Source organism: Neopsephotus bourkii, unplaced genomic scaffold, assembly GCF_033783945.1.
Source record: "Neopsephotus bourkii isolate Nb327-2 ecotype Australia unplaced genomic scaffold, CSIRO-AGI_Nbou_v1 NB_196, whole genome shotgun sequence".
In the NCBI taxonomy this organism is placed as follows: Eukaryota; Metazoa; Chordata; class Aves; order Psittaciformes; family Psittacidae; genus Neopsephotus; species Neopsephotus bourkii.
Window position 1 is genome coordinate 17,653,268 of NW_026900709.1, and position 27,739 is coordinate 17,681,006.

The following is a 27,739-nucleotide window of genomic DNA, read 5'->3' on the forward strand; positions in this document are numbered from 1 at the left end:
CCCAGTGGTATCAGTGAAGTTACTGATGGAGAATTGATGCTCCTTTATTTCCTAACTGGCTTGCTGACAGTGCTCAGATGGCTCCCCTCCTGTTTTTCAGACTGGATCATTTTTTGTCCCAGCATTTGACATTTTGACTACTGAATGACTTGAGTTCCTGTTCGTCATCTGAAGCAAAGTTTTCACCTGATCATTTTGTAAACCAAACAGGGAAATAGATTCTCCAGTATCCTGCCTTTCTTTAATCTTTGAGTTTCCCACCCCACCCAAAGGTGTGCTTTGAAACCTGGCAGGTATTGTGGGGCACCCACTGGTTTACAGAGATAACAACTTCATGGTATAAGGCAGTTTAGACAGCTTTGCTTCATCACTGTTGTCTTTGTCATGATCTAAACACTCCTTCTCCTCCATTACCTGCTGTGCTCCTAAATGCCCCTTCTAAACTTCAAATAGCTTCACAGAGATCAAGTTCAGTAAAGTAGTAAATAGCCGTCATTTAATTCTATCTTAAATAGATGTCTCCTGCTTACGAGCATCATGAATTGTGCAAACATTTCACAAGAGAGGATGTATTTGCAGTAGAGTTCCCTTTATTTCATTAACATTAAAGCACACAACCATTAAATACACTTGACACTTCTATTGTGCTACCTAAAAAGCTACGCTCCAATGCACACATGGCACAAATCTGGTGGCATCCACTTGGAACAAGTGGAGCATCTACATCAAAGCAAAGGCGTCACATAAAAAATAGATCTTACTCTCTGCAATTGTATTCTTAAAAAAATGATGGTGGTGGTGAGATTGAATGGCAAAGTGGATTACTGAAGCAACAATCACCTCCCAGATTTAATGCAGGATGTTATTTTTATCAGCTCATCTGCAGATGGCACAAATGGAGGCTGATTAAGGCAAATGCTTCTTAAGAAAGGCGATTTCTTGTAAACAAGGAAGTTATTTTTCTCTTCATCAGAAGCTCTTTCTCAGGAGTGACACTTGCTACATCCTAGGCCCCTGCCGGGGACCCTTGCCCCTCTCGCTGCTGCTCTGTTTCTGAAGGGGTTACATGATGCTTTGTGGGTTGCCAGCTCGCAGCTGGCTGTGAGAACAGCTGAGCTCTCTCTGCAGGTGGCTGCAGCAGCAAAATGTGCCACCACAAGACTTCTCCGGTGACCTGTCTGGCCTTCAGAATGTGCTTGACCTCTGGGCTTTGGTATCTGACTGGCAGTGTAGTGTCTGTGGCATTTTGTGGATCACCTACACCAAACTATTCACCAGAACAACAATTCAGTAAAAAAAGAGTGAAGGTGTATTAGAAAAAAAGGACCTTAATTTAAAGCCATATTAAGAAAAACTAAGCTATGCTTTCATTTTAAGAGCTGCTGTGCACAAATGCTTTGATCCCAAACTAATCAGTGCCTATTAATTAATTGGCACCTAATTAATAGCAAAGTAAGTCACTAAGCAGTGAATTTTCCTTTTTTTTAAGGGGAATTTCCTCTTGGAAGTTGAGCAGCTTTTCATGTCCTCACTTGGAATTTTCCTGCTTTTGTAATATATTTGACACCTTTAAAAGGCTTGTATTTCTCTCCATACATGTCTAGGCGATTCACTTTCAGTCCTGAAAAAGATAAAAACAAGCATGAAGTTAAAAGCAGAATGTGAGAAATCATGTCAGTCTGTTTATCAGTCCTGCTTTCTTGAAGCATGTCAGATCAGGTAGGAAGCTCATTTCCTTCCTTTCACAAATACATCTGGTTTGAAAAGGCAAAAACCATCCCTGTCACCTCCTGGTAGCTGCCCTGGCAGGGCAACAACTTTTTTGTGTTCTGTTCCATGAGCCGATATCCTCCTTTGAAGGGATCAAGTGGGTCTCATCTTGCACTGCTCCTGTACGCTGCACTCAGTTCCAATAATGTAGATGAAGCAAAGGACAAGTTTCAGAAATCTTCTCACCCTAAACCGTAACTGCAAGGATCAGCAATCCTTCTGCTAATAGTCACTGAGGAAAGCCAGCAACTATTAATTACCTAATGGTTTAAGGTTGTCCCCTGTGTTCTCATAGGTCTGTATCTCTGGCATCCAGCCATCAATCCACTATGTTTTGCTAGATTTAAACTAGAGGGTCACAAGTTTAAGAGGAAGCTGCAGGATTCTGTTCTTGCAGAAGGACTGTTACTCAGCGTAGTCCAGAAGCAAAAAGACCACAGGCTAGTACCTACCTAGACAGGAACTATGTGTACTATCAGCAATTCTCATCTACCACCTTCAGCCATCCTCTTTCTTTCCAGGCATGAGCCTTTCCTCTAGTAGGGTGTTAATCCTGCAAAGCTTGCTTGCAGAAGCATTTTCCACTAGCGTGATTTAACTGTTTGCAGACTGAGGCCTTGCTTGCCTTAAATTTACTTTTGCACTAGCCCTATGTACTTCATTCTGATTTTACTTGCAGATTGTTTTTAAGATGAAAACCTAACCAGCTCCAGGGGGAAAGAATAAGAAGGGCATTCTTTAAAATTAATGGAGTTTTTTGACTGCTGGAAAGACCTTTAGAGACACAAGGCTAAAGCTAGTCAAGGGCAGCACGCTAAATCATCATCCCTCACTCTTCACTAAAAGGATGAATCTGCATGTTTAGTGCACAAGTCAACAAAGAAAAGTCCATTCTTCTGTACACTTTTCACAGTCTTTCTTGAGTAAAACAATTGGGAATTCACTATTCCCAGCAAGGGAGTCTTCCAGCAAATCTGTCAGGTTTGGGTAAATCAGACTTTCCTGTTTTGGTAAGCTGACTCCAGATCAGCATCTCCAATTAAAAGATTAAGTTTCCCACTTCAGTTCCTACCACCATTCATTCCATCACTGCTGACTGCATATCACACTCACTCACCTGAAATTGCAAGCTGTTGTATCTTAAACTGGATGTTTAAACTGGGATTCTCCTCTGGCTTGGGGGCTCCAGACTGCAGGTTCACCAGGCCCTTCAGGTTTGGTAGCTTCTGAGGGGTAATTTTGCCAACATCCCACGTTAACACCTTGTCAGGAAAGAAAGAGCAGTAGTAGTAGGTTTCTAGGAAACAACCTACTGAGGTCAAGTTCACAGCAAGATTTTGGTTTGCAGGCTGGGTACAGAAAGCAGCCTGGTAGCCCGGAGAAGTACTGCACTAGCTGAGAGCTGGCATGGCCAGGGCTCCCGCAGGTGTGGCGACTTTTCTTCCCCAACATTTCTTTTGCCCTCTGAGTGTTCCTTAGCACTTCATACATCTTGCTCCCTTACTAGCAGTGATTGTTTCTGTTGCCTGACTGTGGGTCATCTAGATCCATGCGACAAGGAGAGGAATCAGCACAAAGGTCACAGGAACTTTATGAACATGAGAATGAGGAGGACAAGAGCAAGGTGCTTGGCAAAGGAAGATGTTTAAGTTACAGTAACTTCCATAAAGGTCACTGGTTTCCACTGGTTCTTAACACTTTAAAGACGCACAGAACCAAGTTGCCCCTTTACTCATCCACAAGAGGTTGTTTTTGTTCTTATCATAAACTGAAAATTGTCAATAAATGCTGAAACCCCTCAGTTCTCTCTACTTCTACAAACTTTAGCAGTTACAATCCACCTAGTTATCCCAGCTCTAAAAAGCACAGTATGCTTTATTTCTGCAGTGAGGAAAGGAGGCTTCAAGTGTGGGTGTTTGTTTTGTGGTTTCATTTTCAAAAGATCAAGGTCTGTTCTTTCAGAAACAAGATGTGGAGAGTTCCCACAATTCAGATCAGTTGCTTACTGAGATATTCCAAAGCTCAGAGCAGGGTGTCAGAGCCAGCAGAATGGTTTGGCTCAGGCTGCATTTCAGCAAAATGGTTCCTGGGTACTAAAAAGATTCAGGCGCCTTAGGACATTTAGGGCTCAAACCCCAGCTCAGAGGCAAGAAAGCAGGAATCCCAAGACACGGTATTTCAGACCCTTTGTTCCCTTCCAGTGTGTCCTCAGGCAGATCTTTTGGAAGTTGTTTCTTATCTCCTGCTCCCTGTTTTTCTGGCTACCTGTTTTCAATTCTACTGCATTTTCTCCAGCTAAGCTTGTTTTAAAGAACATGGATTGCAGAATATACCATAGCTGAAACCACCAGCAAAATGCTGCTGCATCCATTAAAGGAAAATATTCAGGGACTGAAGAGGCAGAGGAAAAGAGAGGAAGGGAGAGGGGAAGTAAAGGGAGACTGATAAAACCAGAAATCACAGCTGGTGTGTATCTAAGTTTGAAAAAGTAAATTTTCAAGACAAGAATTTAATTCTTAAAACATACGCTGAAGGGAGAGTTTTCTGCCAAGTGTGGAAGGCTTCTCCAGCACTCTGCAGTACATATGGCTTGTTCTAATGTCACCTTACATACTTAAATAACAACTTGAGGCTTACCTTAGTAACTGGGTCAAATGTATAGTTGCCTTGTGTAGCAGTAAGGTTCATATTAAGTATGGCCTTTGGCATGTGAACCGTCATGACAACACTTTCTACTGTTTTCCCCATATTCTGTTTTGGTCCAATGGTAACATCAAATCTTCCTGAAGAACTGTTTTCCTTAAAACTGATCATGTGTTTCACATACACAGGAATTGCCACCAAGCTGAAAAGAGAAAAGAGTAGCTGAATGCATCTTGGCTACTTCTCTGCTCGATTAAAAAATAGCTCTTCCTCATAAACAGTTCCTGTGCTTCTGGCAGGTATTGAAGTTAGAACCAGTTTGTTTCAAAAGTGAAAAATGGTATTCGGCTCTTCAACATCACTTCAGATGAAGTGATTTTATTAGCAGAGAATCACAGGGAAACAAAGATTTTATTCTTAATCAGTGTCCTAATCTCTATCCCTCCATCTGTCTATTTTTTTAAGTAATCTCAGTGAGGCAACTGTCAGAACAGCCACCAGTCAAATCTGACAGCCTGCAGATATCTGCAGTTTAGACTTTTTGCTTTACCCTTTTTATGAAGACCAGAATCCTCTATGTATACAGAGACTTAGAAACGCAGCATCTAGGCAGCAACAATTACCAGGAACTAACTACCTTGTATTACTATCATGTGGCTTATCCCACTGAGAAATGATTGCTGAGTATCAGCAGCTCACTGAAAAATTGTTTTCTTGTTTTAGCAGGGACAGAGCCACAGATGAGACAAAACCCAACACCATGTGTTGTAGCAACAATGCAAACTCCCCCCATGACAAGGAGAAGTCTGCAGTTCCTCAGATGGAAAGTGGTAGCTGGTGTTCTGAAGAACCAGTGTGTAGAAACGTACTTCTGTGAACTGACACGGTAGGAGATCAATCTGAAATTCCCATCGGGAGGAATAAACGAAAGGACTCTCTCAGACTCCCAGCGTTTGAACCGAATGCACGGATGGAAGCTGACGTCATCCAGCAGCCGTGGGTTCTGTAAGCAGTGGCAGAGTGGTAAGTGAAATCTCATCAGGTACCAGCAGTTTGAACTAGCTACTGAACTCCACACAATTCCCATTTCTTAGACTCTACCATGCCTAGCTATTTTCTGAGACACGTTACTGAGCTAGATGGATTCCTGGTCTCAACTGGAGCTCCTCCTGTGAGTGTAGGTTTATGTACAGAGGAAAGCCATTCCAACTACTGAGCAATGCAGCAACTTCACAATACAATGCAAAACTTACTTTTTTTAATGTGTGACACACAAAGTAGCGATTGGACTCTTAAAATTGTTTAACTCTGATCACTATGATATATTTAGCATATATATTGGAATTCTAATGGCTCAGGATTTATTTACCATGAAAGAAAGAGAAAGATCTGGCATTCCTGAGAGCTTAATACATGAATCAATAACACCTTGGATTTCTGCAAAGACTGTAGAACCTGAAGGGGAAAAAAAAAAGAAGACAGTTGACTTAACATTATTATGAAAGGCCTAACAACCGTTGTGAGCGCAGCTAGAGGGCAGAGATGACATTTGCACAACACTGAAGAACATGCCAAGCACAGATAGGAAAGGTCACTGCAGTTACCTGTGGCCTGGGCAGCTTGCTAACCTACACGAGCCAGAGCAAACAACTTGTCTCAAATCAGCTAATGATACTTGTGCCAGCTGTTACACAGGACTTGTACTATATGTGCTTGAACTGGCTGCTAGCAATAGCAAATAAGAATTTCAGCATATGCAAACTCTGAATCTTTCATCCCTATCCCGTCTCCAGAAAACTAGCAAGTTGTGTAGTGGTGCAGGAACAATGGAAAGATCATTTTCTCATCACATTTAAAACTTCAACTATTTTTTCCATTCGTATCTCTTGAGAGAGAATCAATATATAAACCAAACCCATCTAACTACAGACTATTCCTTGTGCATGTTCCTGAATCAGCCTAGAGCATACTGCTGGTTTGAGATGAGCTGAAGAAGTTGAGGTGTATCATTTAAAATTGTGTATTTCTATTTAAGATATGGATTCATGTCTATAAAACACACATCAAAAAGCCTTTGGACTGTAATCTCTCTAAACATCAGCAGCTAAATATAAATACATTGAACAAACAATAATGATTTTGTAAGGCATCTTACCTGATTTGTCTATAATTGCATCAATTTCTTCAACGACATCAAAATAGGCTTCATTGTTTGTGTATTTTACTCCTGCTCTGCGCCAAGGAATATTGGACAACTGTCCAGTGGGAAGCGTGTCACCTACATTACTACTGCCTTAAAAATGAAAAAAACCTCAAAATCAGTAACTAAGTACAAGAGAGATGTTTCAACTGCCAAAATTAAGAATCAAAGCAAGATTTGCCTCCAGGAACTCCAGACTAGAGCCTGGACCACTAAATTTCATTCATGAGGTGACATGAATGCACTTTAAGCATGTGTCCAGACTTGTGGTTGCACAGCAAAATACAAGGCTCAAGATAGCAGGTGCTTTGAGTGGGAGTAGGTACGGGGCTAGATACTGGGAAGGATTTCATCACTACAGGACATTACAGCTCCTTCTGAAGGTCTTAAGCATTCTGCTTCCCCTTTGTCCTAAAAGTTTTAACTGTCTGCCTTCAGGGCTGATTTACTGATAGGGTTTGTTATGAAGACCTGGAAGAAGCCTTAGGGAGGGCTTCCACCTCTTTTGCTTGTTGTTAAGCGGAGGCTCTCACCCCTGGTACGCATCTGAGCTACCTCCTAGCAATATGACTGCCACGTCTACACTTGACCACGTGCCACATTGATCCAGACCCTGGCCCACAGGCTTGACCTGTCTCAGTGGGACAGTGTGTCCTGGCAATCACTGAGCTGTAGGTGACCCTGTTACTTAATCGTGACCCTGACCTGTTGGCTCAACTTCTGGGCTCCTGTCCCAGGTTCAGCAGTAGCAGTCATTTTTCTCCTTCTTAGTAGCTGGTGCAGTGCTGTGGCTCTGAGTTACCAGCTTGGCTTAAACCATGACAGTTCCTTAACAGTGATGGCACTGCCCCTGCCTGTCTTGCTGTCTGAACCTTTGGCTCCTGGTTCTTAATAATATCCAGTGTGAGAAAAGGGCCTCCTGAACTACCTGAAGTAAACTGGTTCTTATTTAAAAATGAAGAGAAAAAAAACCCATCACTTCTGGGGCTTTGCGATCTTGGAATCCCAGTATAGTGGAAACAACTCCCTCTGCTAGAACTAGCTCTCAGAACAGGGCCACAGCTCCTGTTTGCTTTTGCCCTTCAGCACAACGAATGTGGCAGTGTGTCATGCAGCTTCATTTAGAGTCTGGCAGCCAACAGTTATCATCTCTGCACAACCTGCCGGGGAAGGCCCTTTCTTAACAAGCAGAAAACAGATGCGTTAATTCTTTCGAAACTCACACAGAAAAACCCTTGCCTAAAGTCCACCCTGGTGCTGTAACTCATGGGGGAGGAGTTGCAACCCTTTCCTCACTCCCACTGTGTGTCTGAAGGGGAGAAGTTGCTGTTTCTGTGCCTGTTCCTCTGCAGCCTCACAGGGTGCAGCGGCACTGCACAGGCTCAGCTGCTGGGCCACACAGGTGAGAAAGCTTTCATACCAACCTGCATGTGCTATCTCAAAGACTAGCACCTCCAAGCACTACCTCTGTGTGGCCCTGCAGCCCACCCACCGTTCTCTAACACAATGTGCAGGCAAACATCATGCGTATCTTTGACCCCAAGAGACACCTCATGGCTTACTGCCCTTGCACCCGCCTGCCAGACATGCAGACTCCACCAGCTCAGCTGACCGACATTTGGCCCTGTCAGTGCAGGACATACCCATTTCCAACAGCCCGAAAACAACTCCAAACTTGTTGAATGCTGATGGGATGGGGACAGGGAGGAGGCTGAGGACACGGGATTTGCTTCCCTTTATGCTATCTGTTCCCAGCCACCAAGGATTTATTAGATACCTCTTATATACCTTTCTATAATATTTCTTATAAAATATGTAACCTTCTCCAATGCCCTTCAGTTATTCAAGGCTTGGGGCTAGCTCTGTGCCAATCCCAGAGCACCTGTCTCCAGTATGTGCTGCCTGTGCTGGGAACTGGTATTGCTGAGGGACTTAGGCAGCTGTGGCTGGACCAGACAGTGCAAGGATATCAAAGGTGCCAGGCATAAACTCCAAATAAAGAGGAAGTTGGTTTTACTCAACTCTTTACTGTGAGCAGTGGTGGACAGTGGCCTCCCTTAAAAGATTCACACCAATATGGTATTATTTTTCAGCCATGAGATATGATGGGATTTGATTTTAGCCAGTTACCACTGAAAATGATTTATTTTCATACCTGTGATGGAGTTGACAACGGAGCGCAAAATTGTGGGAGGCTTAATCAGCTCCTTCAGTATGTTAGATTCTGTCGCCAGCGGAAAGCCATTGTCCAACATTTCTTCTAGAAGTTCATACACAATAACTACATTGTCCTTAATTGCAGTCTCAGAACATTCGCCGAAGTAATCCTGAGCAAATCAGAGATTACAAAGGAGAGGATTTTTATTCCTGTTAAGATGCTTTAGAGAAGTTTCTTTGGGGATATTTTTTAGTTGGTTTTTGGTTTGGGTTTTTTTATTTACAGAAACCCTCCAACTTATCACGGCATTTTAGTGCCTAAACTAACTACTTCTATAGTCTGATGGCATCATACGTTAAGGTTATGTTTATTATCTAACTAGAAATAAAGACAGTGTGGACAGTGAAATGATTGTAATCTGTTTTACTAGTATCTATGTACCAAAGGTTCTCCCACTTGTGAACTTTAACACATCTTCAGTTAGAAGACAGTTGCAAAATAAGGAGGCTATCTTTTGGCAATGCTCAGTCTTCACAGAGGTTCCTTCATTTAGACTATTTGTGAAATAGGCTAAAAAATTGACTCAGGCTTTGCAGCTCTTTCCTCCCTCCAGAGTGCTTCATGACTGCATGCTCCTTTTCATACATATAACATGAACAGTACAAAAGCTTACAGAAGGAACACAAAGTGGGATTTGGGTTTTAGTGCATGTGCACTGATAAACTGTAAATCAAATGAATACACAAAACAGAACTTTTCCTTTCTACTCTGCAAACCAGTCAAAACCTGACTTAAAAATTGCAAAGGGGAAACTCACTGACAGGGGGTTTATTAGTTTTCTTTAAAAGTAGTTTAGACAAAACTTCCCTTGGAATCATTTAAATTTTGAAATTAATGGTGACAAACCTGGAAAGTATCTGCTACTCGGTGCAGAAATTCAATTACAAAGAGTGGTGGCACTTCTGTCTGTATGACAGACACAAAGAAGATTTTATCCCTATAGATGCTGATGAGGTAGTGATGTGGCGTTGAAATGACAGGAGGCACATTCTCAACATCGATTGCTTTCTCCTGAGCTTCAAAGAAATAATCACACACAGATTGGCTCACAACGCTCTTCCAGTGCTTCTCCAAGAATATATCACCAGAACAGTTTATAAGAAACAGGCTGTGGATCATTTTCTGTTGGAAACACATTCAAAGAAGTTAAAATAAACAAAAGGATATGAGGATTGACATCATTTCTTCTCCCAGATTCCCCTTCTTACACCAGCTATTGTTAATTAACATGCATTGTGAATTTAAGAAAAAGGTTTGCTTTGCTGCTTTTCTTTACTTAGAGGAATGTTCCACCACAAAACATTTCACAGTGGATCAAGTCACTAACGTACAACAAACTATGCAAGAAGCCAGCACCCTGGATTTCCACTTTCAGCCCTGTTTATAATTTGTAATTTATTTCTTAAAGAAAAGCTGACTCTCATGAATTGGCACTCACTTAAACATGCTTGGCAATGTGTAAGGGTAACGTATAGATAGCTTCCTATATCACATATATAAAGTTTCCCATGGCAGGAGGACTTTGCGTAACACTGACACACATAACTAAGAATTGCACTACTTTAAAGATACGGCTCTTTAGCTTGTCAGCTTTCAGCTACTGAACTAGAAAAGTGGCTTTCGTTTGCTGGCTGATTAGTCTTTTACTTACGATCTATGCCAAGTTGCACTTGGATAAAAGGTTGGAATTCATTACAAGTACACAAACCTAGGAATTTAAATGTGATTTAATGAACAGAACTGCCTCAAATGTGCTGGACACACATAAAATATGTTTACATAAAATGTTTTACACAACTTACTCATGGAAAAAAAGGAGTATGAACTACAGATAAGGAATGTAACTGTTTTCTTTTATATCTTTAAAGATTTACAAATACCATGCCTCAGCCACTTATTCATGGGACAAGAAGCTTAACTGCCTTTTTTTTAAACTAATTCCCAGTCTATTTCTCAACTTCCAATGGGACAGTATGTGAACTGCATTGTTGATTCATATGAAGTGAATATTTTCTCCATTTCTACAGAAGAGACAAATGCCATCAGACTTCAGCTGCTCTCTTTAGCCTTTCCATGAGACAGATATAATGCTTTGGCTGACCCGCTGAATAACCATCCTCTGGCAAAAATAAGTTTAAACTCAGGCTTAGAACACAAACCAAACAAATTGCAACCTGAGCACTGGCTCCTCAAGGTGAAAATACTCTGGTACTTATATTCTGCATAAATTCATTCTGTAGTTGAAGAAGCTGCCCCTGTGACTGGCTATTCAACCCTTTGTCTTTCCAGGTATCATCTGAGCAGGTCTGTGTCTCCTCAATTACCTATATTAGGAAACCACACCAGTCATAAATTGATGCAGAAAAAGGAGCTTCTGGTCAGATGAGCTTCCTGAGAAAAGTTATTCCATTGTGAGGCAGTGCTACAGCTGGTGCACAGGAGTTGGTAGAAATGGGCAGATGACAGCAACAAAGATACCCTGAAGTTTACTTAGCCTTTGGAGGAATTCAAACATGATTGGGAAGAGACCAGTTACTGGGCATCCCACTTTGAAAGAAGAAGACTACCATCAACTCCGCATGTCCAAGAGAAGCCAAATGCATCTACCAAAAACCTATCATAGTTTTCATTAATCTTAGGATGTTTGGCCATGATCATGCCATAAAATGCAGACAAAATCTGCTCCTTTGCTAATGTTAACTCTGGCACACAAATATTAAGATGGCACAGAAGCATCTAAATGTAAATGGCCCAGCTGCACGGAGATTTTAAGAAGTCCAAACGCTGTATAAACTGTAAAGCCTCATTCCAAAACACTGGAATAAGGGCTTAGCTCCATCCAGAGTGAGCTCTTGTTGCTGTGCCTGAATCTGAACTGCCCAGAGTACTAGGCTGACCTCCCAACACACCTGTAACACTGAAAAGTGATCTGGCCCTGCAGATCTTGACAAAACCAAAGTATGTCTTCCAAAGCACACCACAGAAGGTGAAAAACGACTGCTAAAGAAGGTAGTTACTACGCTATTTCCCTACACCTAGACAGCAGATGTGGGAAGGGGGCCAAGATCCAGCTTTTCAAATTCTAAACTCCCTCATGTTCATGACAGTAATGTGGTCATCTTCACTGGGGCCTTGCCAGGTATTAAGATACTTCCTGCTAAGGAAGATACACACTGCCTTTGGTGGTAGACACAAGACCACCAATAGTCAAAATGTAGACAGAAAAATCCAACTAAGATATATGGCGTATAAGAGGAAGTTCTTTTGGAAACTGATTGCTAATTTGTTTAAGAGTGGGAAAAGAAACAAAGCTACAAAATGTCATTGCGTGTTTCTACTGTATCTCTGCCAAACCAAATTAATCTCCAATTTAGTATGCTAAAAATTGGACAATTTCAATACTGTGAGCACAGTATTCTTGTAAAGGAGCCTTGACACAATTGCTTTAATCCAGTTCAACTACTAAGTTCTGAATTTAGCCAATGCTGAACAGTAAAACCCTCCAAAATCTCCTGGATAGTCACACCACGGCGGCAAGTATAATCAACCACTGAATGTCAGTATTGTTCCACACCAAGACAGCCCAAACATATGAAGGTGATCAGCTATACAGCTTAGAATAGTTCTCTGTATATTTTAACACAGGTACAATAGCATATCTGTTAACGAATACAAGACTAAATCCCTAGTAAATGCATACAACGCTGCACAGGAGGGTTTCAGTACAATCAATACCAGTAAGAGTTTGTTTCCAAAGGACCTGATATACAGCCCACTGTGGAGAAGCTATGCCAGCCTGCAGGCAGCTTCCAATGATACTCTAACGGATACATGTGACAGTGTTTTTAAGCCCCCACAGTTGTCCTGCTGTTAATGCTCATGCAGATTTTACCAATCAGAAATTATTGCACTTGTCATAATATACTTTTAACAAGCACAGCCATGCAGGAGGCTAATATAATACCTGAACACAGCCACTTCATTCTACCGTGCACACTGCAAGCTCTTTGTGCACAAATGGCTGTGTTAGCCAGGCCTCTTCTTTGCCACAGCTGCACTTCGGATATAAGCCTATGACTTGTTATGCAGTCGACAGAGGACATGGGTAGCCAGAAAGGGAAGCAGCACTAGACCACTGCCCCTATTTACTCACCTGCCCCAAGCTGCCCAGTTACCCACTGTGTTCATACAACTGGCCTCATGGTCAACTGGAGTAGCATGCTGATCCAGGAGACCATGCTTAGCAGATTCCAGCTTTATTCTGCTTCTAGCATTAAGAGTTCCCTTCAAACCCCCTCACATACTCCTTTTTCTCAAGTTTTAGCAGTACACTACTTTGCTGCTAATTCGATGTGCTCTGGAAAACTGAAGTGCTCTGCTTGCAGCTGAAGTACAGAGTACACAAGCGCTGCCTCATCAGTCAGTGGGCAGCTCTGTTTGCTTCCCAGTGCTATGATAAAGAAGCTCTTACAGCAGTGAGAACATCAGTCTGTTATATGCACGACTAAGTAATTTCACTTATCCCACACAGTGTCAAGCAACCGGCACCAGTCAATTAAAGATGGATTTCAAGTTGGATATCTTACAACTGGTACTGCTACAAAAATATCTTACGTAAGCTTTTATTTAACAAAAATAACTCACAATGCTCCCAATACTGAAGATTTCCCTGCTACTCTTTTTTAGTGCCAGATTTCACTTCAGACATGTAGACATCCCTGAATTCATTTCTCAGTACTCTCTATCTCACCAGAACATTAGATATGCAAAGAAAAACAAAGATTAAAAAATGCTGAACACAACAATTCAATCTAGTAACAGTCAGATTCCTCACACCAACAGTCAAGCCAATACTCGTGGCCAACAGCAAAGCACGTTACGAGATGCAGCACTTTGAGGGTAAAGGTCTTGAATCAAAGACTGTAAGTTTAAGAAAACAGTAGCAGAAGCACACCACCAAACTGTAAGAACCGTGAGAGTACCTGTGCAGCATACATACACTGCTTTGAGATAGCAGCATAAAACCACTCCATGGTGTGCTTGTAAGACTATTTCAAAAGGATATGTTTGCCTCCCACTCTGCTTTTAGACCTAAGAAAGCCATTCAAGAAGAAGAAAGCCATTCAAGCTCATTTTCAGTAGGCTGACAGCCTTCCATATTATTGCCTGACTGAAAGGCATCTTACAGGCACTGCACCAACAAGGAGGCCGGTAGAGGTTTTGCAGCTTCTCAGACTTCCCATCTGACACACAAAATTCCACATCATTCTTTGCAGTCACTTCTGTCCTACCAGAATATGAAGTCTTCACAGAAGAACTAAATATTTTAACTAAGGCGCCTTCAATATGCTCTTTCCAAGCCTGTATCTTTTCTGTTGATTAAGTTGGGATTTTGCAGTGTTACTATTTTCTCAGTCTCTTGGCACAGAAACATCTGGACTGAAGTCATAGCAGGCTCACAAGACAAAAGCAGAGCTCACTGGCAAGAGGGAGAAGCTGTGAGCATGGGAAAAAGACTTGATTGCACATGCTTGTCCTTAGCTACAATTAAGTACTCTGAAATGTAATTAATGCAGAAATACTGTTAGCAGCTGCTTTTCCACAACACTGAGCTGAGTTAGACAAAGCTCTGAAAACCAGGAAGTGAGGAATTTATCACTGACCTCTGCAATGCCCTTTAGAGCATGTAGTAATGACTGAAAATGGCTCAAGATGGGACCATCACTGGGAAAGTATTCCACAGATTCCCATGTTCCCTGCATTTGGCATAGCTTCTCTGAAGGGTGGAAAGATTAGTGGGGATGGATTGTCTGAGCCTCTGTTATGTATTTGTGGAAATGAACTTCTAGTGACAAGCAAATGGAAAGTAACCAAATGCTTAAAGTAATCTGGAGAAACAAAGAAGCTAAAATAGGCAGCTCTATTTTGAAGTTAGTATTTTTGTCACAAGCAGCTGGTCGGTAGTTTAGCTTTTTCCTATAAAATCAAGATGTGTCACAAATGTTCCACAGCTGTGGCAAAACCTCTCCTCCCCACCACCCCAGCCCCACTCACCAGCTTTTAAAACAGCAAACCTGATGAAAAGAAAGCTCTGAACATGAACTTAACTTGACACAACATGAGCAGCTGTGATTCAAACTGATATACCTGGAAGTCTCAGATCTTACTAAAATGGAATGTTCTGTGATTTCAGTTTTTTAAGGCTCCTATAATTGCTAACATATCTTACTGCTGCTGCTTAAGTGTCATTAATCTTTTTACTTATACAATGCCCAAGGCTTAGGCATCTGCATATTAAAGTAAAAACATTTTTGCAACCCTTCTTAAGAACTGCCTGGTGTTTCTCTCTATAGTAAAGCAAAACTCCCATCATCAAATCAGCTCTAACTGTCTAACTTAACACAATGAAGTGCTTGTTTCTGTACGATTACTCAGATGTATATTTTACCAGCAAGATCACCCCTATTAAAGACTAAACATTTGGCTTCCCAGATGCTCGGTATACATTTATTTATCTTTGCTCTAATTTAAAACACTGATAGTAAGTTTCTGGAATTGTTTTTAAAAGGAAGTAGTCCTTTGAGAATACTCTGAAGTAATCCTAAATCAGTGTTTGGTATCCGTAACAGAATTTCAAACTTCCTCCATGCTTTTACCAATAGCAATCACAGCCTGCATAAGAATCTGTGCGGCATTTCATCTACTGACTGATGAACTTTCCAATAATACATGTGCATGGAGCCTCTGTTCAATTTAGCTCCACTATAAATCTTCTAATTGCTGGCAAGATAATTCCATCTCTTGCCAAGAGAACAATCTTACATCCTGAAAAACTGCAGTTCCCCTTGGGTCCTAAAAGAACAGAAAACTTCACTGTAGAAGCTGAAAAAGCAAGAATTTCTTATTTAAAAAAAAAAAAAAACACCAAAAACATAAGCCCCCCAAAACCTCTGTGGAAACAATCAAAAATTCATTGCTAAAACTACATTTCTATATGAAAATGGAACATTTCTAACACAATTTCCATCTGAATCGGCTGCTTCAGGACTTATGACATTTCAGCCATTTAAGACATTTCCTCTCTGAAAGTAGTAACGAACAGACAGAGAAGATCAAATGGACATAGGTAACGTATCTTGTCACACATTTACTGTTAACTATCAACGGGATTTTCAGATACAGGCTGCTAATTAGGCTCATATTCCAGCCAAACCAGAAATCTTAATGACCAAGACAGCAGGATGTGATCATAGGATATAAAAGTTCATCTCAGTGGTTCTTTGGGAAGACGTTTTCCATAGTGCTCCAGTAAGTACAGAGGCGAGAGCGACAGTGCTACCAGCTCTATTTTAAGAGGCACTCAAGGTTCCAGAAAGGACAAGCACCGAGCCAAAGAGCCATGCACTACTGAAATACCAGATCATGCACTACTGAAATACCAGATCATGCACTACAGAAATACCAGCAAGTACCACTGGACCCCTGCTGTGAATGACAGTTCTTACTAATGTGCATGCACTCTGCCACAATTAGGCATCTAACCATTTTTTACCCCCTTCTCTTCCACGAGACAACAGCTAAGCAGCACTCTTCAATTATTCCATCTTACATTAACAAAATCAGTGTCCCAAATACCTAGAAGTTCCTGTTACAAAAGCAGCCTCTCATGCGCTATGTTTAATGAGCATAAAAGATGTCATTTTCTGTATATGAACTAAGTTTTGAAAGTTATATGGGAAACTCTAAGTTGGGTGAAAAAATAAAAGAGAACTAAGAGGAAGGAACTTAACCTTTTAAAAAGGTTTAATTTGGTTTCTTCCCATTATTACAGTCATGAAGTACAGCTGCCACTTGTCACCGTGCTGTTCAGACCTCTCTACCTCTTCAAGGGCTTCAATTTCCCTTTCATGAATCCTTATGACAAGGTTTCTGTTTAAGATTCTTAATGCAGAACTGCTTGTAAGAAGAGCTTTGTTTGAAAGGGTAACTGGCATTTGGCTGGTGCATAGCTATTTTACACAACAGGAAACTTCATTTCAGGATAAGGACAGCAAAATTAAGCACTAGAGGGTGTGGAGTGGTCTTAATGTTTAATTTGCTATCTGCAAGGAATTTTCAGGTATGTGTGCTCAGATGGGAAAGAATATGCTTGTCCCATTATTATTATTTTATAAACCCAGGTTTGCTTGTGTCTTTGAGTTAGCACCCAACACACCACAGATTAATTTCTAGGCATTTACAGTGAAATACTGTTCAGATGTCTGGTTTGGTGTTTTTTTCCTCCATAAATGAGAACCTATGTACAACTTACAGCTGCTGGGAATTGCCAGCTGAATCATTCTGATAGTGGCATAGTCGGGTTTTTTGCAAAACATTTCTTCCATCATTTTACCTCTTGCATGAGTAATTTAATTTGCTTGTGCTTTTCTTGCAAAATAGCTTTTCCTAACCTACACAGCCTTCTAATGAATTAATTTTCATTGTTTAAGTACGAATTTTGCCTGGTTGTTTACCCAGTAGCTATGATGAAGCTATCTCTCCAGTTTGATTAACATCTAATGGGCACAAGTCATTCATCAACCTGGACAGTAAATGCATTGCTACTTCAAAGTAGATTAGCACTGAAACAAAAGAAAAACGAGACAACCTCCACTCAGTTATGCTGTTAGGTAGTGAACGGGGCAGAAGCGATATGCGATGCACAGCGCCGGATGATAATGGATTAATTTCCAGCGCATATTATGCAAACCTACACTCACAGGGACCTTTGCTAGGTAAGCAAAAGCAGTATGGCCGGAACCACGTTTGCAGCAATGCTGCTAAGGAAGATTGAGGAGAGCTGGGTGCTACCTACCCCTCCTGGTGTGGCTTTGCTGCAGGTTTTGCAGGTAGACTTGGAACAGCAGTTCCTGCATCATCCCTCCTGCAGGCCCCGGGCTACCTCCCGTAAAAACTGACCTAAATCACCACCCTGTGCATAATCCTTCCTTATCATTACTTCAGAGAACACCCCATGCAGCCCCCCGGGATTAGGACCCCGCTCCTAGGAGAGGTAAAAGCAGGGGCAGCCGAGGTCCTGCGCACCCTCGGCTCAGCACACACAGCGCTATTCTGCACAGGCATCTGCGCCCGGAGAACAAGGGTTTATTAAAACAACGGACTGATTCTGTGTGTAAACGGACACCGAACAACGGGAACGAACGCAGGTAAACCGGTAAATCCCGGACTGTCGGGACAGCGTCCCATCACCACCACCGACTGGGCTGTCACCCCTGCAGGACTCCAGCCACCTACAACTGCCGGCGGCTGCCTGAGGCGCCGAGCACAGGCTGCTCCGGCCCGGGAGGGGTTTCGCGGCTGCCGCCGAGGCCCGCCCCACCACCGCGACCGCCGTTTACCCCGAAGCACAGAAGCTCACACCCCGCGGTCAGGCTGCCCTTAGCGCCCCGGGCCCCCGGCGCCCCACATACCTCCCCCGGCCCAGTGCTGCCCGTCCCGCTCCCGGGGCAGCGGCCAAGATGGCGGCGAGGCCCGGCAGCGCGAGGGGCCGCCCCCCGGCGGTGGTGCGGGCGGCCGGGGCGCTGCCTGAGCAGAGCGGCGAATAACGGGGGTCCCCCACAAGCAGACCCCCAGTCCCGCTGCAGCGGAGAGCCGCCAACCGCCCGCAGGTGCCCCTCTGCCTCTGCGGCGGGAAGGGCACGGGGGCTGCCTCCAGGCGCTAGAAACCACCCGGGCGGGCGGCGCGGTAGCGCACCGCTGGGCAGGAGCGGCGGCCGGCGCGGCCTCCCCTCCCGTCAGGCGGCCGTCAGCCCCGTCACCCCCGCCTCCCGGTGGTGGTGCCGGCGCCGGCGTGGTCGCGGGGCGGGCCGAGCCGAGGTGAGCGGAGCGCGCCGCACGCCGCTCAGCGCGAAGATGGCAGCGGGGGAGCCGCAAGCCAAGAAGCTCAAGCTGGAGCAAAAGCAACTGAGGTAACAGGCGGCGGGGAGCGGGGAGCTCTTCTTCGCGAAGGAGCCCTTGCGGGTACCGAAGGGTTGCCGGGTGCCTCCAGGGCTGCCCCCGGTGTAGGACGAGACACGTGTCTTCGCGCTGCGCGGTCAGAGCCACACAGCGAGGATCCTGCTGGGCTGTGCGTGGGGCTGTGCGGGCGGCCCCGCCGTGGGACCGCGCTCCCCACCGCCGTGCTGATGGTCTTCCGACAGGTACCAGTGCGGGGCCCCGGTGTCTGCTCGGGGACGCCGCCGGGCTGGACGGTCCGCGGCCGGAGCAGAGGCGGGCGGGAGCCTCCGGTGCCGCGCCGCTCGGTGTGCGGGGCCCTCGCTTTGCCTCGGGATCGGTTAGTGAGAGTGAGCTGCGGAGTACCGGGACGGGGTCGTGCGGTGAAACGGAACACCGCCGGCACTTGGGTTGTCACCCCGTGTGCTTCGTCTCTGAAAGCACCCCCAAAAGACACGATTAGCATCCGCGAGGGGGGGTCTGTGTACCCGTTAGACGGGAATTTAGTTGTCTAAAAATCCTCGTTAACAGAGATGTTCTCTTCAGGGCACGTGGAATATTTAAAAATGTTTTCTTGTTGAAATAGTCTGTGACATTTGCGACATTTCCTTATTTGCGTGGTCACTATATACTGACACTGGCTGAATCTTACCTGGTTGATGGCCTGCACAGAAACAAGTCATTTAAATGTCAGCAGAAAAATACAAGGTTTCTCGATGCGGGAAGCACGGTCAGAATGAGTACTGAGAGAGCTATTGCGGAGCTTCTGTTGGTGCAGTATCTGATTTGTTTTCTCAGGATTATTCAGACATGAATATAATTGTAAGATAGCCGATCTCCTTCCAAGCGTTTAGTATGTGGAGAGGATTAATGACATAAGGCTTGAAAGGTCCAAAATTATGTTGGCAGTTACTAATAACTTGTTCAAATATAGCACAAGAGAGATCTACTTTAGTACTGAGATGAGAACAGTCCCTTTCAGTACTGATGCCCTTACTGAAAGAACTAATCCTATTAAATTTCTCAGAGTCAGGGCACTTGTTCCTTTGGCAGCTGGGTGACTTTTCAAGTTTAATAATAGTTGACAAGCTCAGTTGCAGATAGTGGAAGAGGAAAAACGTAACTGAGCTCTGAAAGCAAATAAATGACAGGCAGCAGTGTAAGGTTGGAATTAAAAGGTGACAGTTATTTCCATGGACCTTTAAAGAAACTGGGGCAAGAAAGAGCCTATTCAGTGTTTCTGACTATAAAGCTTATTACAGGTAGCTGCATTTTAACCTGCTTCAGGCCTAAGCATTAAAAAACCCCGACAAATTTGAGAACATTATTGGAGTACTGAGTTAAAATTGTTAAGGATGCTTCCAGTGAAATGAAAGGCCATGGTGACATGCTGCCATAACAGCCGGTTAAACTGAAAATAATACTTTGCAAGGCATGATAGATAAAATATGAGAAACACTGTTAGAACTTGTCTACTCAAATTCTGTTTCAAGTTGTTTCAGTGTGAGGTGTGAACTAGACTCCAGCCCTGTTTCGTAAGAGGAGAAATGCCGTAATTAACTGGTAATCAAATAAATGTAATGTGTGCTCTGCGCCGCAGGTTGGGCTCATGGGGCAGGTGAGGTGATTGGACTGGATTTGGCAGAGCTCTTCACTCATTTGAACATAGTGGCAAGAATGTGTTTGGCCGAGTGCTGCTGTGGGACTTTGTCCTGTGTTAAAAGCCAATACAGAAGGTACCAGAATGGTTGAGATTCGTTGACCTTGTAACGAGGTTTGGTTGTTAATGCAAAGCACTGCTAGATGTACTTGGGAGTATTGGAAACAGCCTCCAGGTTAGAAAAGAAGATTGCTTAAACATTTTGGGAGATAACTTCATATTTGTTGTACCAAGAATTAGGGGTGAATTCTTTGTTATTGACATCTAGATCTGAGACTCTCCAGCCTCTTCAGAAGACCATGTCTGATGGGCTTGACAAGGATGGGTTTGTACCTTACTTATTCTCCCATCAGATACAAACCTGAATCTCTTCTGTGGCTACCACAAAAACTATTTCAATATAAAAAATGACATAAAAAAATTAAATCCCACCCTGTAATATAGGCCATATCTTGTCAACAACAACAGAAGTTTTCTACTCATATATATGTATATATATATATTTTTTTTTTCCCATCATTTCCCCAGAGTGGCATCAGAGAGGTTTCATGGATTCGTATTTTTCTTTTTTTTAGTCCCTTTTAATCCTTTCAGGGAAAGGAAAGCAAATATTGCTCCCTCATGAGGCAGCAAAGCTGACTGGATTCAGCTAAAGTTGCTTGAAAGCAATGTGGGATGGCCAGCTTTGCCACCCAGTGAGCAGAACACAAAGCCCGAGACCCAAACTCGCGTTCCCAGCTCAGCAATGTGTTGTGCTGACATTAATCTGCTGGGCAGCAGGTTTTGCTTTGTCTTTATTGACGGGTGCAAATCCCCACTAAAACCAACGGGCTTTAGGCAAGGCCATTAATGTGTGCTGCGTTGTTTCAGGCTTCTGACTACATCTCTGCTGTGTGAAATAAAATATCATTGTGTGTGTAAACTGTGCTGTTTGAACAGAAAATAGGCTTGCAAAGCTGCAAACGGCTTGTTGCTGAGCAGTAGCATCAACTTACTAGAAACATCATGAGGCAGTGCTTTAGAGGAAATTTACTAAGGATTTGTGTCCTGTATTTGATTTGGTTTTCTCTTGGAAGTCTGTGAAAACTACAGCCAGGCTTCTATTAACAGACTGATATGGTTACAAAAGAATTTGAACATTCCCTGTAGAAATGTTTGAGCTTATATGTGCGTGTCTGTACAGAAATATACATGTGCGCAGCAGAAAAAAACAAGCAAACTTGGGAAATCCTCTGTTGTGAAGTCCCCTGTGCTGCATTATGGCCTTTTGGCCATTCTGCAGCTGCTGTATTGATTGAATACCCATGACGTGGCTGGCTGTTTGGACAAATCAGTTTATGTACATGAAGCCAATGTAAGCATTGAATTTGACAAATACAATATCCTAAAAGTATTCCTTTTTTCTGTTACTGTTCGACATCCCTTTCAGGATAAATTATCAAACACTTTGTGGATAATTTTTATCAAAAGCAGTCCTTTATCATTATTGTTCCACTAGATTTTAGACAGCTTGCTACTGAAGACTAAAAAATATTGCAAATTTAAGGTGTTTTTACTTTTCTTAATAAGATGGCTTTTAATTCAGACTCTGAATATTTTAAATCAGTTGTGACAAAGCTTTCAGGTACTTTTTTTTTTTAATATAATTTGATCTCTCTCCCCATTTGTATTCATTTCAGTTTCTGTCTTCATGGCTTATGCTTCTCTTACTTTCTGATTTCTCATATCTGGGAATATGAGTAATGGTTTCCATGTCAGTACTCTAAACGGTCTTTTACTACAAAGAAAGATCTGAAACTCAAGCACCTTGCTGTGTTTGCTCCCAGGAGAGTAAAAGCAATATATATTTTCTTCAGATGGGTATTTAGACTCCTGTAGAAATCAGAGAAACAAATACTTTTAAAGACACTAGCAACAGACTTTGCTAATTTTGCTTTATTTAGGATATAACATCAGCAAGCTTCCCTTCAAAGTTGTGTTGATGAAAACATATCCAAAACCGGAATGACTTGCAGCATGGAAAACACCTCAATCTTGCAGTTCAGGCCCTCATTTCCATTGTTCTATGTAACTCCCAAATTGCTGTTCATACTGATGTGTGTCTTCACCTGGCCTTTGAAGTAATCCTGTGGGATTTCTCACAGCGTGTGTCATATTTCCAGTTTTGTGTTCTTGTATTGGAGAGGCTTGTTATGGTATTTTGATCCCTTTAATTAAGGTAAATCCCTGCTTTACAGGAAGGGGTGTGTAACCTGAGGAAAGAGGGGGTCGTGGGAAGGCTCCTTCTGCTCAGGGCCACAAGCATGGCTGGTGTCTCTTTCTTCCCTTAGTGTTGTTACCTGCAGCCCACCTGGCCAGGAGAGTCATACTGACAAACAGATAGTTCAGACATAGTAGTCTTTGCTGATACCCTGGAGGAACATGAGCCTCCAACTTGGTGTTCTGCCTCCCTGAAGTCAACAGGACTAGTCTTGTCCCTAGAGCTGCTTGCATGCTTGATTACCTGTGGGAGGGGAACCAGTGCAAATCTGCCTATTTCATTATGAATCTTTAAGTTCCTTCTTTTTCAGCTAATGAAACAGCTTGTGCAGAATTACTCATCTGATTGATTCTCCTAATCTTATAAGCAGAGAAGGAAGATGCCTGGAAAGGAGTCTTGAGTGAATATAGTAGTAGTTGGATACAGTGGCAGTGCAATAGTGTGAAATGTGCTTTCTGCAGAACAAGACCTTGGCTTACTCTGTGGTTGCTGAGGTATATTTCATGTGGAAATGTTTGAAGCAAAACTCTGGCTTGTGATTCAAGGTTGTGATACTGAATTTGAGTAGTTACTTACACAGGCATGGTACACAAATATTTCACAAAGCAGTTTCAGCAGCAGGGAATGGGTTGCTGTCTAAAGGTTATTAATTAGTATTTGCTGGCAATGTATCGGAAAACCTTATCTTGAAAAATATAAATTGAACTTGCAGATACGATGTGAACGCTATGTTTTCTCAAGGCTGTTCATTTTTTATTTTCATGAATTGCTTCTTAAATAATTTCAATTTACATGCTAATGTTATTTATGTGATAAATATCAAAGCATTTTGTGTGAAGGAGAGAAGCCTTTGGATATTACTCAGAATTCAGTGAAAGGAAGGGCATTTTTTCCATTTCTGTAATGATTGTTTGACCACAGTTAAAGCTGTTCCATGCTTGAAGGATACAGGAACATAAAGCTGTTTGCTGGCTTTATGCTACCTTGGGATTTCACTTACAGTGAAAGATTTTTGTGGTTTTTTTTTCCCCTTGTACAGTCAGTGGTACAAAGTAGTTGTGTTTCAAGGGCTAGGCTATTTGACTGGAGTAAGACAGAAAACAAGTATAGTTGTCTGCAATATGATGAAGACTTAGGTTCATAGACTTTTCTTTCCACTTACAGGTGTATGGTCTGTGAAGCTGCATTAAAAGAAATGAGATGATGCTATGGAATTTTAAATTAATAATTAAAATTATTTTTAATACTTTGATAATAGAGCCGCACAGATAAAATACATCTTATTTTATGTTGCAAAATACAAAATTCTCTCTGTAGAAAAGTTTTCAAAACAGTCACAGTTCTAGCAAGAAATACATGCAGGCTCTGAAGAATGCTGTTATTGAAAGAGAATTTGGGGACTCCCTGCTGGCTAGGCTCATTTTATAATGTCTGTTGAGGCTATTATGTAAAAGCTCATCCTTCTGTGTTGCAAAAGAAGAACAGTGGGCAGCTTATCTAAGATTAACCTTAGGTTTGTACTTTGAAGAAATTGAGAAAAATACAAGGGTTAATGGAGAACTTTCTGTAGTGTAAACAGGGTGAATTATACCAAATATTTGTGGTGTGAAACACAGCATATTAATCCAAGGCTAAGGCCTAGATTGCCTGTATCTTGGATACAGAAGTTACAAATGTATAAAATGTATAGTTTTGTTGTTAACTTCAATACAGTGTGATTTTAAAAATTGTCACATGCTTACATTTTGTTGTATCAGGTAGGGGTGATTGAAAGGAAGTGTTTTAGTGAAATCATCTGAGAAATAATTGTTCATCGTACAAAGATCTCTTCCTTACTGTGCAGTAACAGAAGCAGTTGAGAGAAATTGTGGCTAGACCCTGTCAGGTATTGTATATTTTTGGGGGGTGCAAAATATGTGAATTGAGTATTTCTCTCAGGGATTTCTGAAGCCAAAACACATGTGTAGGCACAAGCTGGTTGCCTCACGCAAGCAGAGTGAGTTTGGAAGGTATCAGGGAGGCTGAGCAAACTCAGACTGGCTGCCTAGCACATATGTGATGTTGAACTTGTGGCACAAGCATCATAAAGTTAATCTACAAATGACCATAGGCAATAAATGACTGTTTTTCCAGGGATACCCTGGTTCCTGTTGCTCCACTTACGTATCAGGATGTCTAGGAAGTTCCCTGGCACATGACCAAAAGCCTGTAGTAGGTGGTGATGTCTTGAAGACATCAGTAACAGTAGAGTATATGATAGTACAAGCAAGGTGATTAGGCACTTGGGAATAGTTCGAAGTTTATAAAGTGCTTTTGACAAATGCTGTTGAGGTGTCATACATGCTATTTTGTGAAGGGCTGTTAATTTTGCTTTTTAGAAAAACACACTTCTGGACCTATGCTGCACTGGTAGAAAGTTATAAACATTTGATGGTACCTCATTTGGCCTCTGTAGCTTAATATTCATAATATGCAGTTGTATCTTATAAATTACTAATAATATATTAACATGATATATATTTAATCTGTTTTCCTTTAAATATTTGTATGTGCTTGTTAAAGCTCGGGAATTGTTTATGAGGGAATCTATAGCTTGATTTAAAAAAAAAAAAAAAAGGGGCTCATTCTTTAAAGCACAGTGATGAGATCAACAAGATGAAGCAATGTTACTGCTGCCATTATATTTGCCCCCCACCCCTGCCATTTTCAGTTACAAACTAGAGGCTTGGCTGTTAGGTACTGAAACTGTTAAACTAGGAATAATTTGTTATTCATCATGGGTCATAGGATACAGACATTATATATCTGAATATAGTATTTACATTTTCTTACAGTTCAAAATCCTCTATCAGGGTTTGGGGACCTGTTGTACTGTGCATTGCAACAGTAGGGGCATGGATGCATTTCCAGCTCCAATTAGTTTGACTTATTAAGACCCCTGACACACATTAATAATGAGAATTTTGTAAGTGGTAAGTATTTTTTGAGTGTCCAGTTTAGAGAAATTTGTCCTGCATCAGGAACTGAACATACATATTCCTGTTATCTTGGTGTGACATAGACTCATAGAATAGTTAGGGTTGGAAAGGACCTTAAGATCATCAAGTTCCAACCCCCCTGCCATGGGCAGGGTCACCTTGCACTAAACCGTATCACCCAAGGCCTTGTCCAACCTGGCCTTGAACACCGCCAGGGATGGAGCATTCACAACCTCATAGGTCCTTGAGCATCATGACCATCTCAAATTTTGGCACCATCTCTTCCACAACACTAAAAAATCAGAAATAATTAAAAAGTTTGGCTTTAATTTTTCTGATTTGTAGATGGAAAGGAAGGGAAACTAAGAACCACATGATTAGGAAGCTTTGAAGTTTAAATATTCAATTAGAGGTGGCACAGCAGTACTTACCAGAACAACATGGGATTCGCTTTTGGCAAAAACAACCTCTTCTGACATCAGTTTCATGAATCAGTGTTTCTGGTGCTGGTAAGTTATCAAAGTGTGTGCCAAATCTGCAAGGGGTAGCAGTAACTTTGACAGCCAAAGCAAGTAGGTAGGAAGAGTGACAACAGGAACCTGGCTTTAGCAACGCTTTTCCTTTCTGGTAAGGCAGTTCTGCTTGAATGCGGACAAGAAGCAGTTTGGGCAGTGAAGGGCTCCCTTTTTTTACCCGCAGATAGTGGCAAACAGGCCCACGTCTCATCTGTGAGGTTGGAAAGGCAGAGTAATATCCGGTCGCTGCGTACCACAGGTGGCTGCCAGGCGTTCAGTAACCCGGGGATAAAATAGATGTGTCCCTCCTGGAGCTGAAAGCGAGAGCTCGCCGTGCCCGCCAGCCCTGCTCCCCAGCACCGGCTACGATTACGCAGGGACTCGCGGTCTTCGCTGTTCGTGGGTGCCGGTGCCCGGTTGCGCAGGTCACCTCCGGCGCCGTTAAGATCTGGCCCAGCACACGGATCCAGAGCGCGGGGAGGCGTTCGTGTCCAGTGTGCGGAACTCGCGTGTCAGGGGAGGCCGAGCGGCCCCGGCGGGGCTGCGGGCAGACGCGCGGGGAACGGCCCCGTGACAGCTGCGGGACAGCGCTGCCAGGGGCTCCGCTGGCCATCTTTGACGCGGGCAGCACGGCTACAGCCCCGCAGCTCTTCACTATCTCCGTTAAACATTTTGTTTAATTAGCGCTGGCGCCCACAACTGCCATTTCGGGTTGGGGGGTAGGGAGGTGACAGCAGGAGGAGGTGTGTGGGAGGCGCGTGCTCTCTGCCCGCACCAAAGATGGCGGCCAGTGAGCCCGGGCCGCCGGGCGGGCGGTACCGCTCGGTACCGTGTGCTGCGGGGCCGGAGCATGGGGCCGGTCGCACATTTCCCGAGGGCCGCCGTCGCCGCCGCCTCTTCACGGGGCTCTGCGCCCCAGCCGCCGCGGAGGGCGCGTGTGGCCCCACCCCCGCCGGGCGGCCCAGCCAATGGCGCGGCGCGCGGGCGGGGCGGGGCGGGGCGGTGGCGCGCGGGTGGGTCGGCCGAGCAGTGGCCGGCGGCTCAGTCGCGGCCGAGGCGGGCGGCGCGTGGGGCGGCAGGCGGTTAACGGCCGGTGAGGTGCCGGGCGGAGGGGCGACGCCGGTGACCTGTGGGGCTCCGCCGCGGGCGGGCGGCTGACGGGGCGGGGAGCCATGCCCACCGTCAGGTAAAGCTGAGTCCCGACGCGGAGCCCGCAGCACAGCCCGGTGCCCCAGGGGAAGGGGCGCGGTGGGCGCTGACGCGCTTGCAGGGTGGGGGGCGCCCGGCGCGATGCTCCGTCGGAGGTCGGCTCTTCCATCGGTTCTCCAGCCGCTTAACGACGGTGAGCGGTAGCGCGCCCTCGCCTCGCGGTTGGTTCTGCGGCTCCGTGCCCCTGGGGCGGGGCGGGGTTGCGGGGCCGGTGCCCTCCCGTCGCCTCAGTCCGGCAGGCAGCCCGGGCGGGGAGGAGCGGGGTCACCTCGTTTGTGGCGGACAGGTGCGGA

General features: G+C 43.7%; 2 protein-coding genes across 8 annotated transcripts in view; one reads left to right on the forward strand and one right to left on the reverse strand.

Annotated features, from left to right (window-relative positions):
- Positions 1-570: 570 nt before the first annotated feature.
- Positions 571-18,432, reverse strand: AP3M1 (adaptor related protein complex 3 subunit mu 1). Of its 2 annotated transcripts, none has more exons than XR_009724024.1 (9): positions 9,678-9,953; positions 8,769-8,940; positions 6,569-6,706; positions 5,783-5,868; positions 5,283-5,416; positions 4,408-4,615; positions 2,888-3,032; positions 2,031-2,118; positions 571-1,621 (listed from the first exon to the last, which is right to left on the reverse strand). XR_009724024.1 is itself a non-coding variant. In XM_061344233.1 (9 exons), exons 2-9 carry the CDS (start codon positions 9,948-9,950, stop codon positions 1,521-1,523), a joined length of 1,257 nt encoding a protein of 418 aa, XP_061200217.1. In that variant the 5' UTR covers positions 9,951-9,953; positions 18,302-18,432; the 3' UTR covers positions 571-1,520. The 2 variants fall into 2 exon arrangements, 1 of the variants encoding a protein (XP_061200217.1); XM_061344233.1 differs by lacking the exon at positions 2,031-2,118 and adding an exon at positions 18,302-18,432.
- A 58-nt stretch (positions 18,433-18,490) lies between these two features.
- The window catches only part of ADK (adenosine kinase), a 296,049-nt gene continuing 286,800 nt past the window's right edge, over positions 18,491-27,739 (forward strand). For 3 of the 6 annotated variants that reach the window (XM_061344234.1, XM_061344239.1, XM_061344238.1), the window contains exon 1: positions 18,491-18,799. In XM_061344234.1, coding sequence (XP_061200218.1) covers positions 18,744-18,799 — 56 coding nt within the window. In that variant the 5' untranslated portion in view covers positions 18,491-18,743. Of the gene's footprint in view, positions 18,800-27,276; positions 27,424-27,739 lie in introns of those variants that run through there. The other 3 variants (XM_061344235.1, XM_061344237.1, XM_061344236.1) reach the window with 2 other exon arrangements.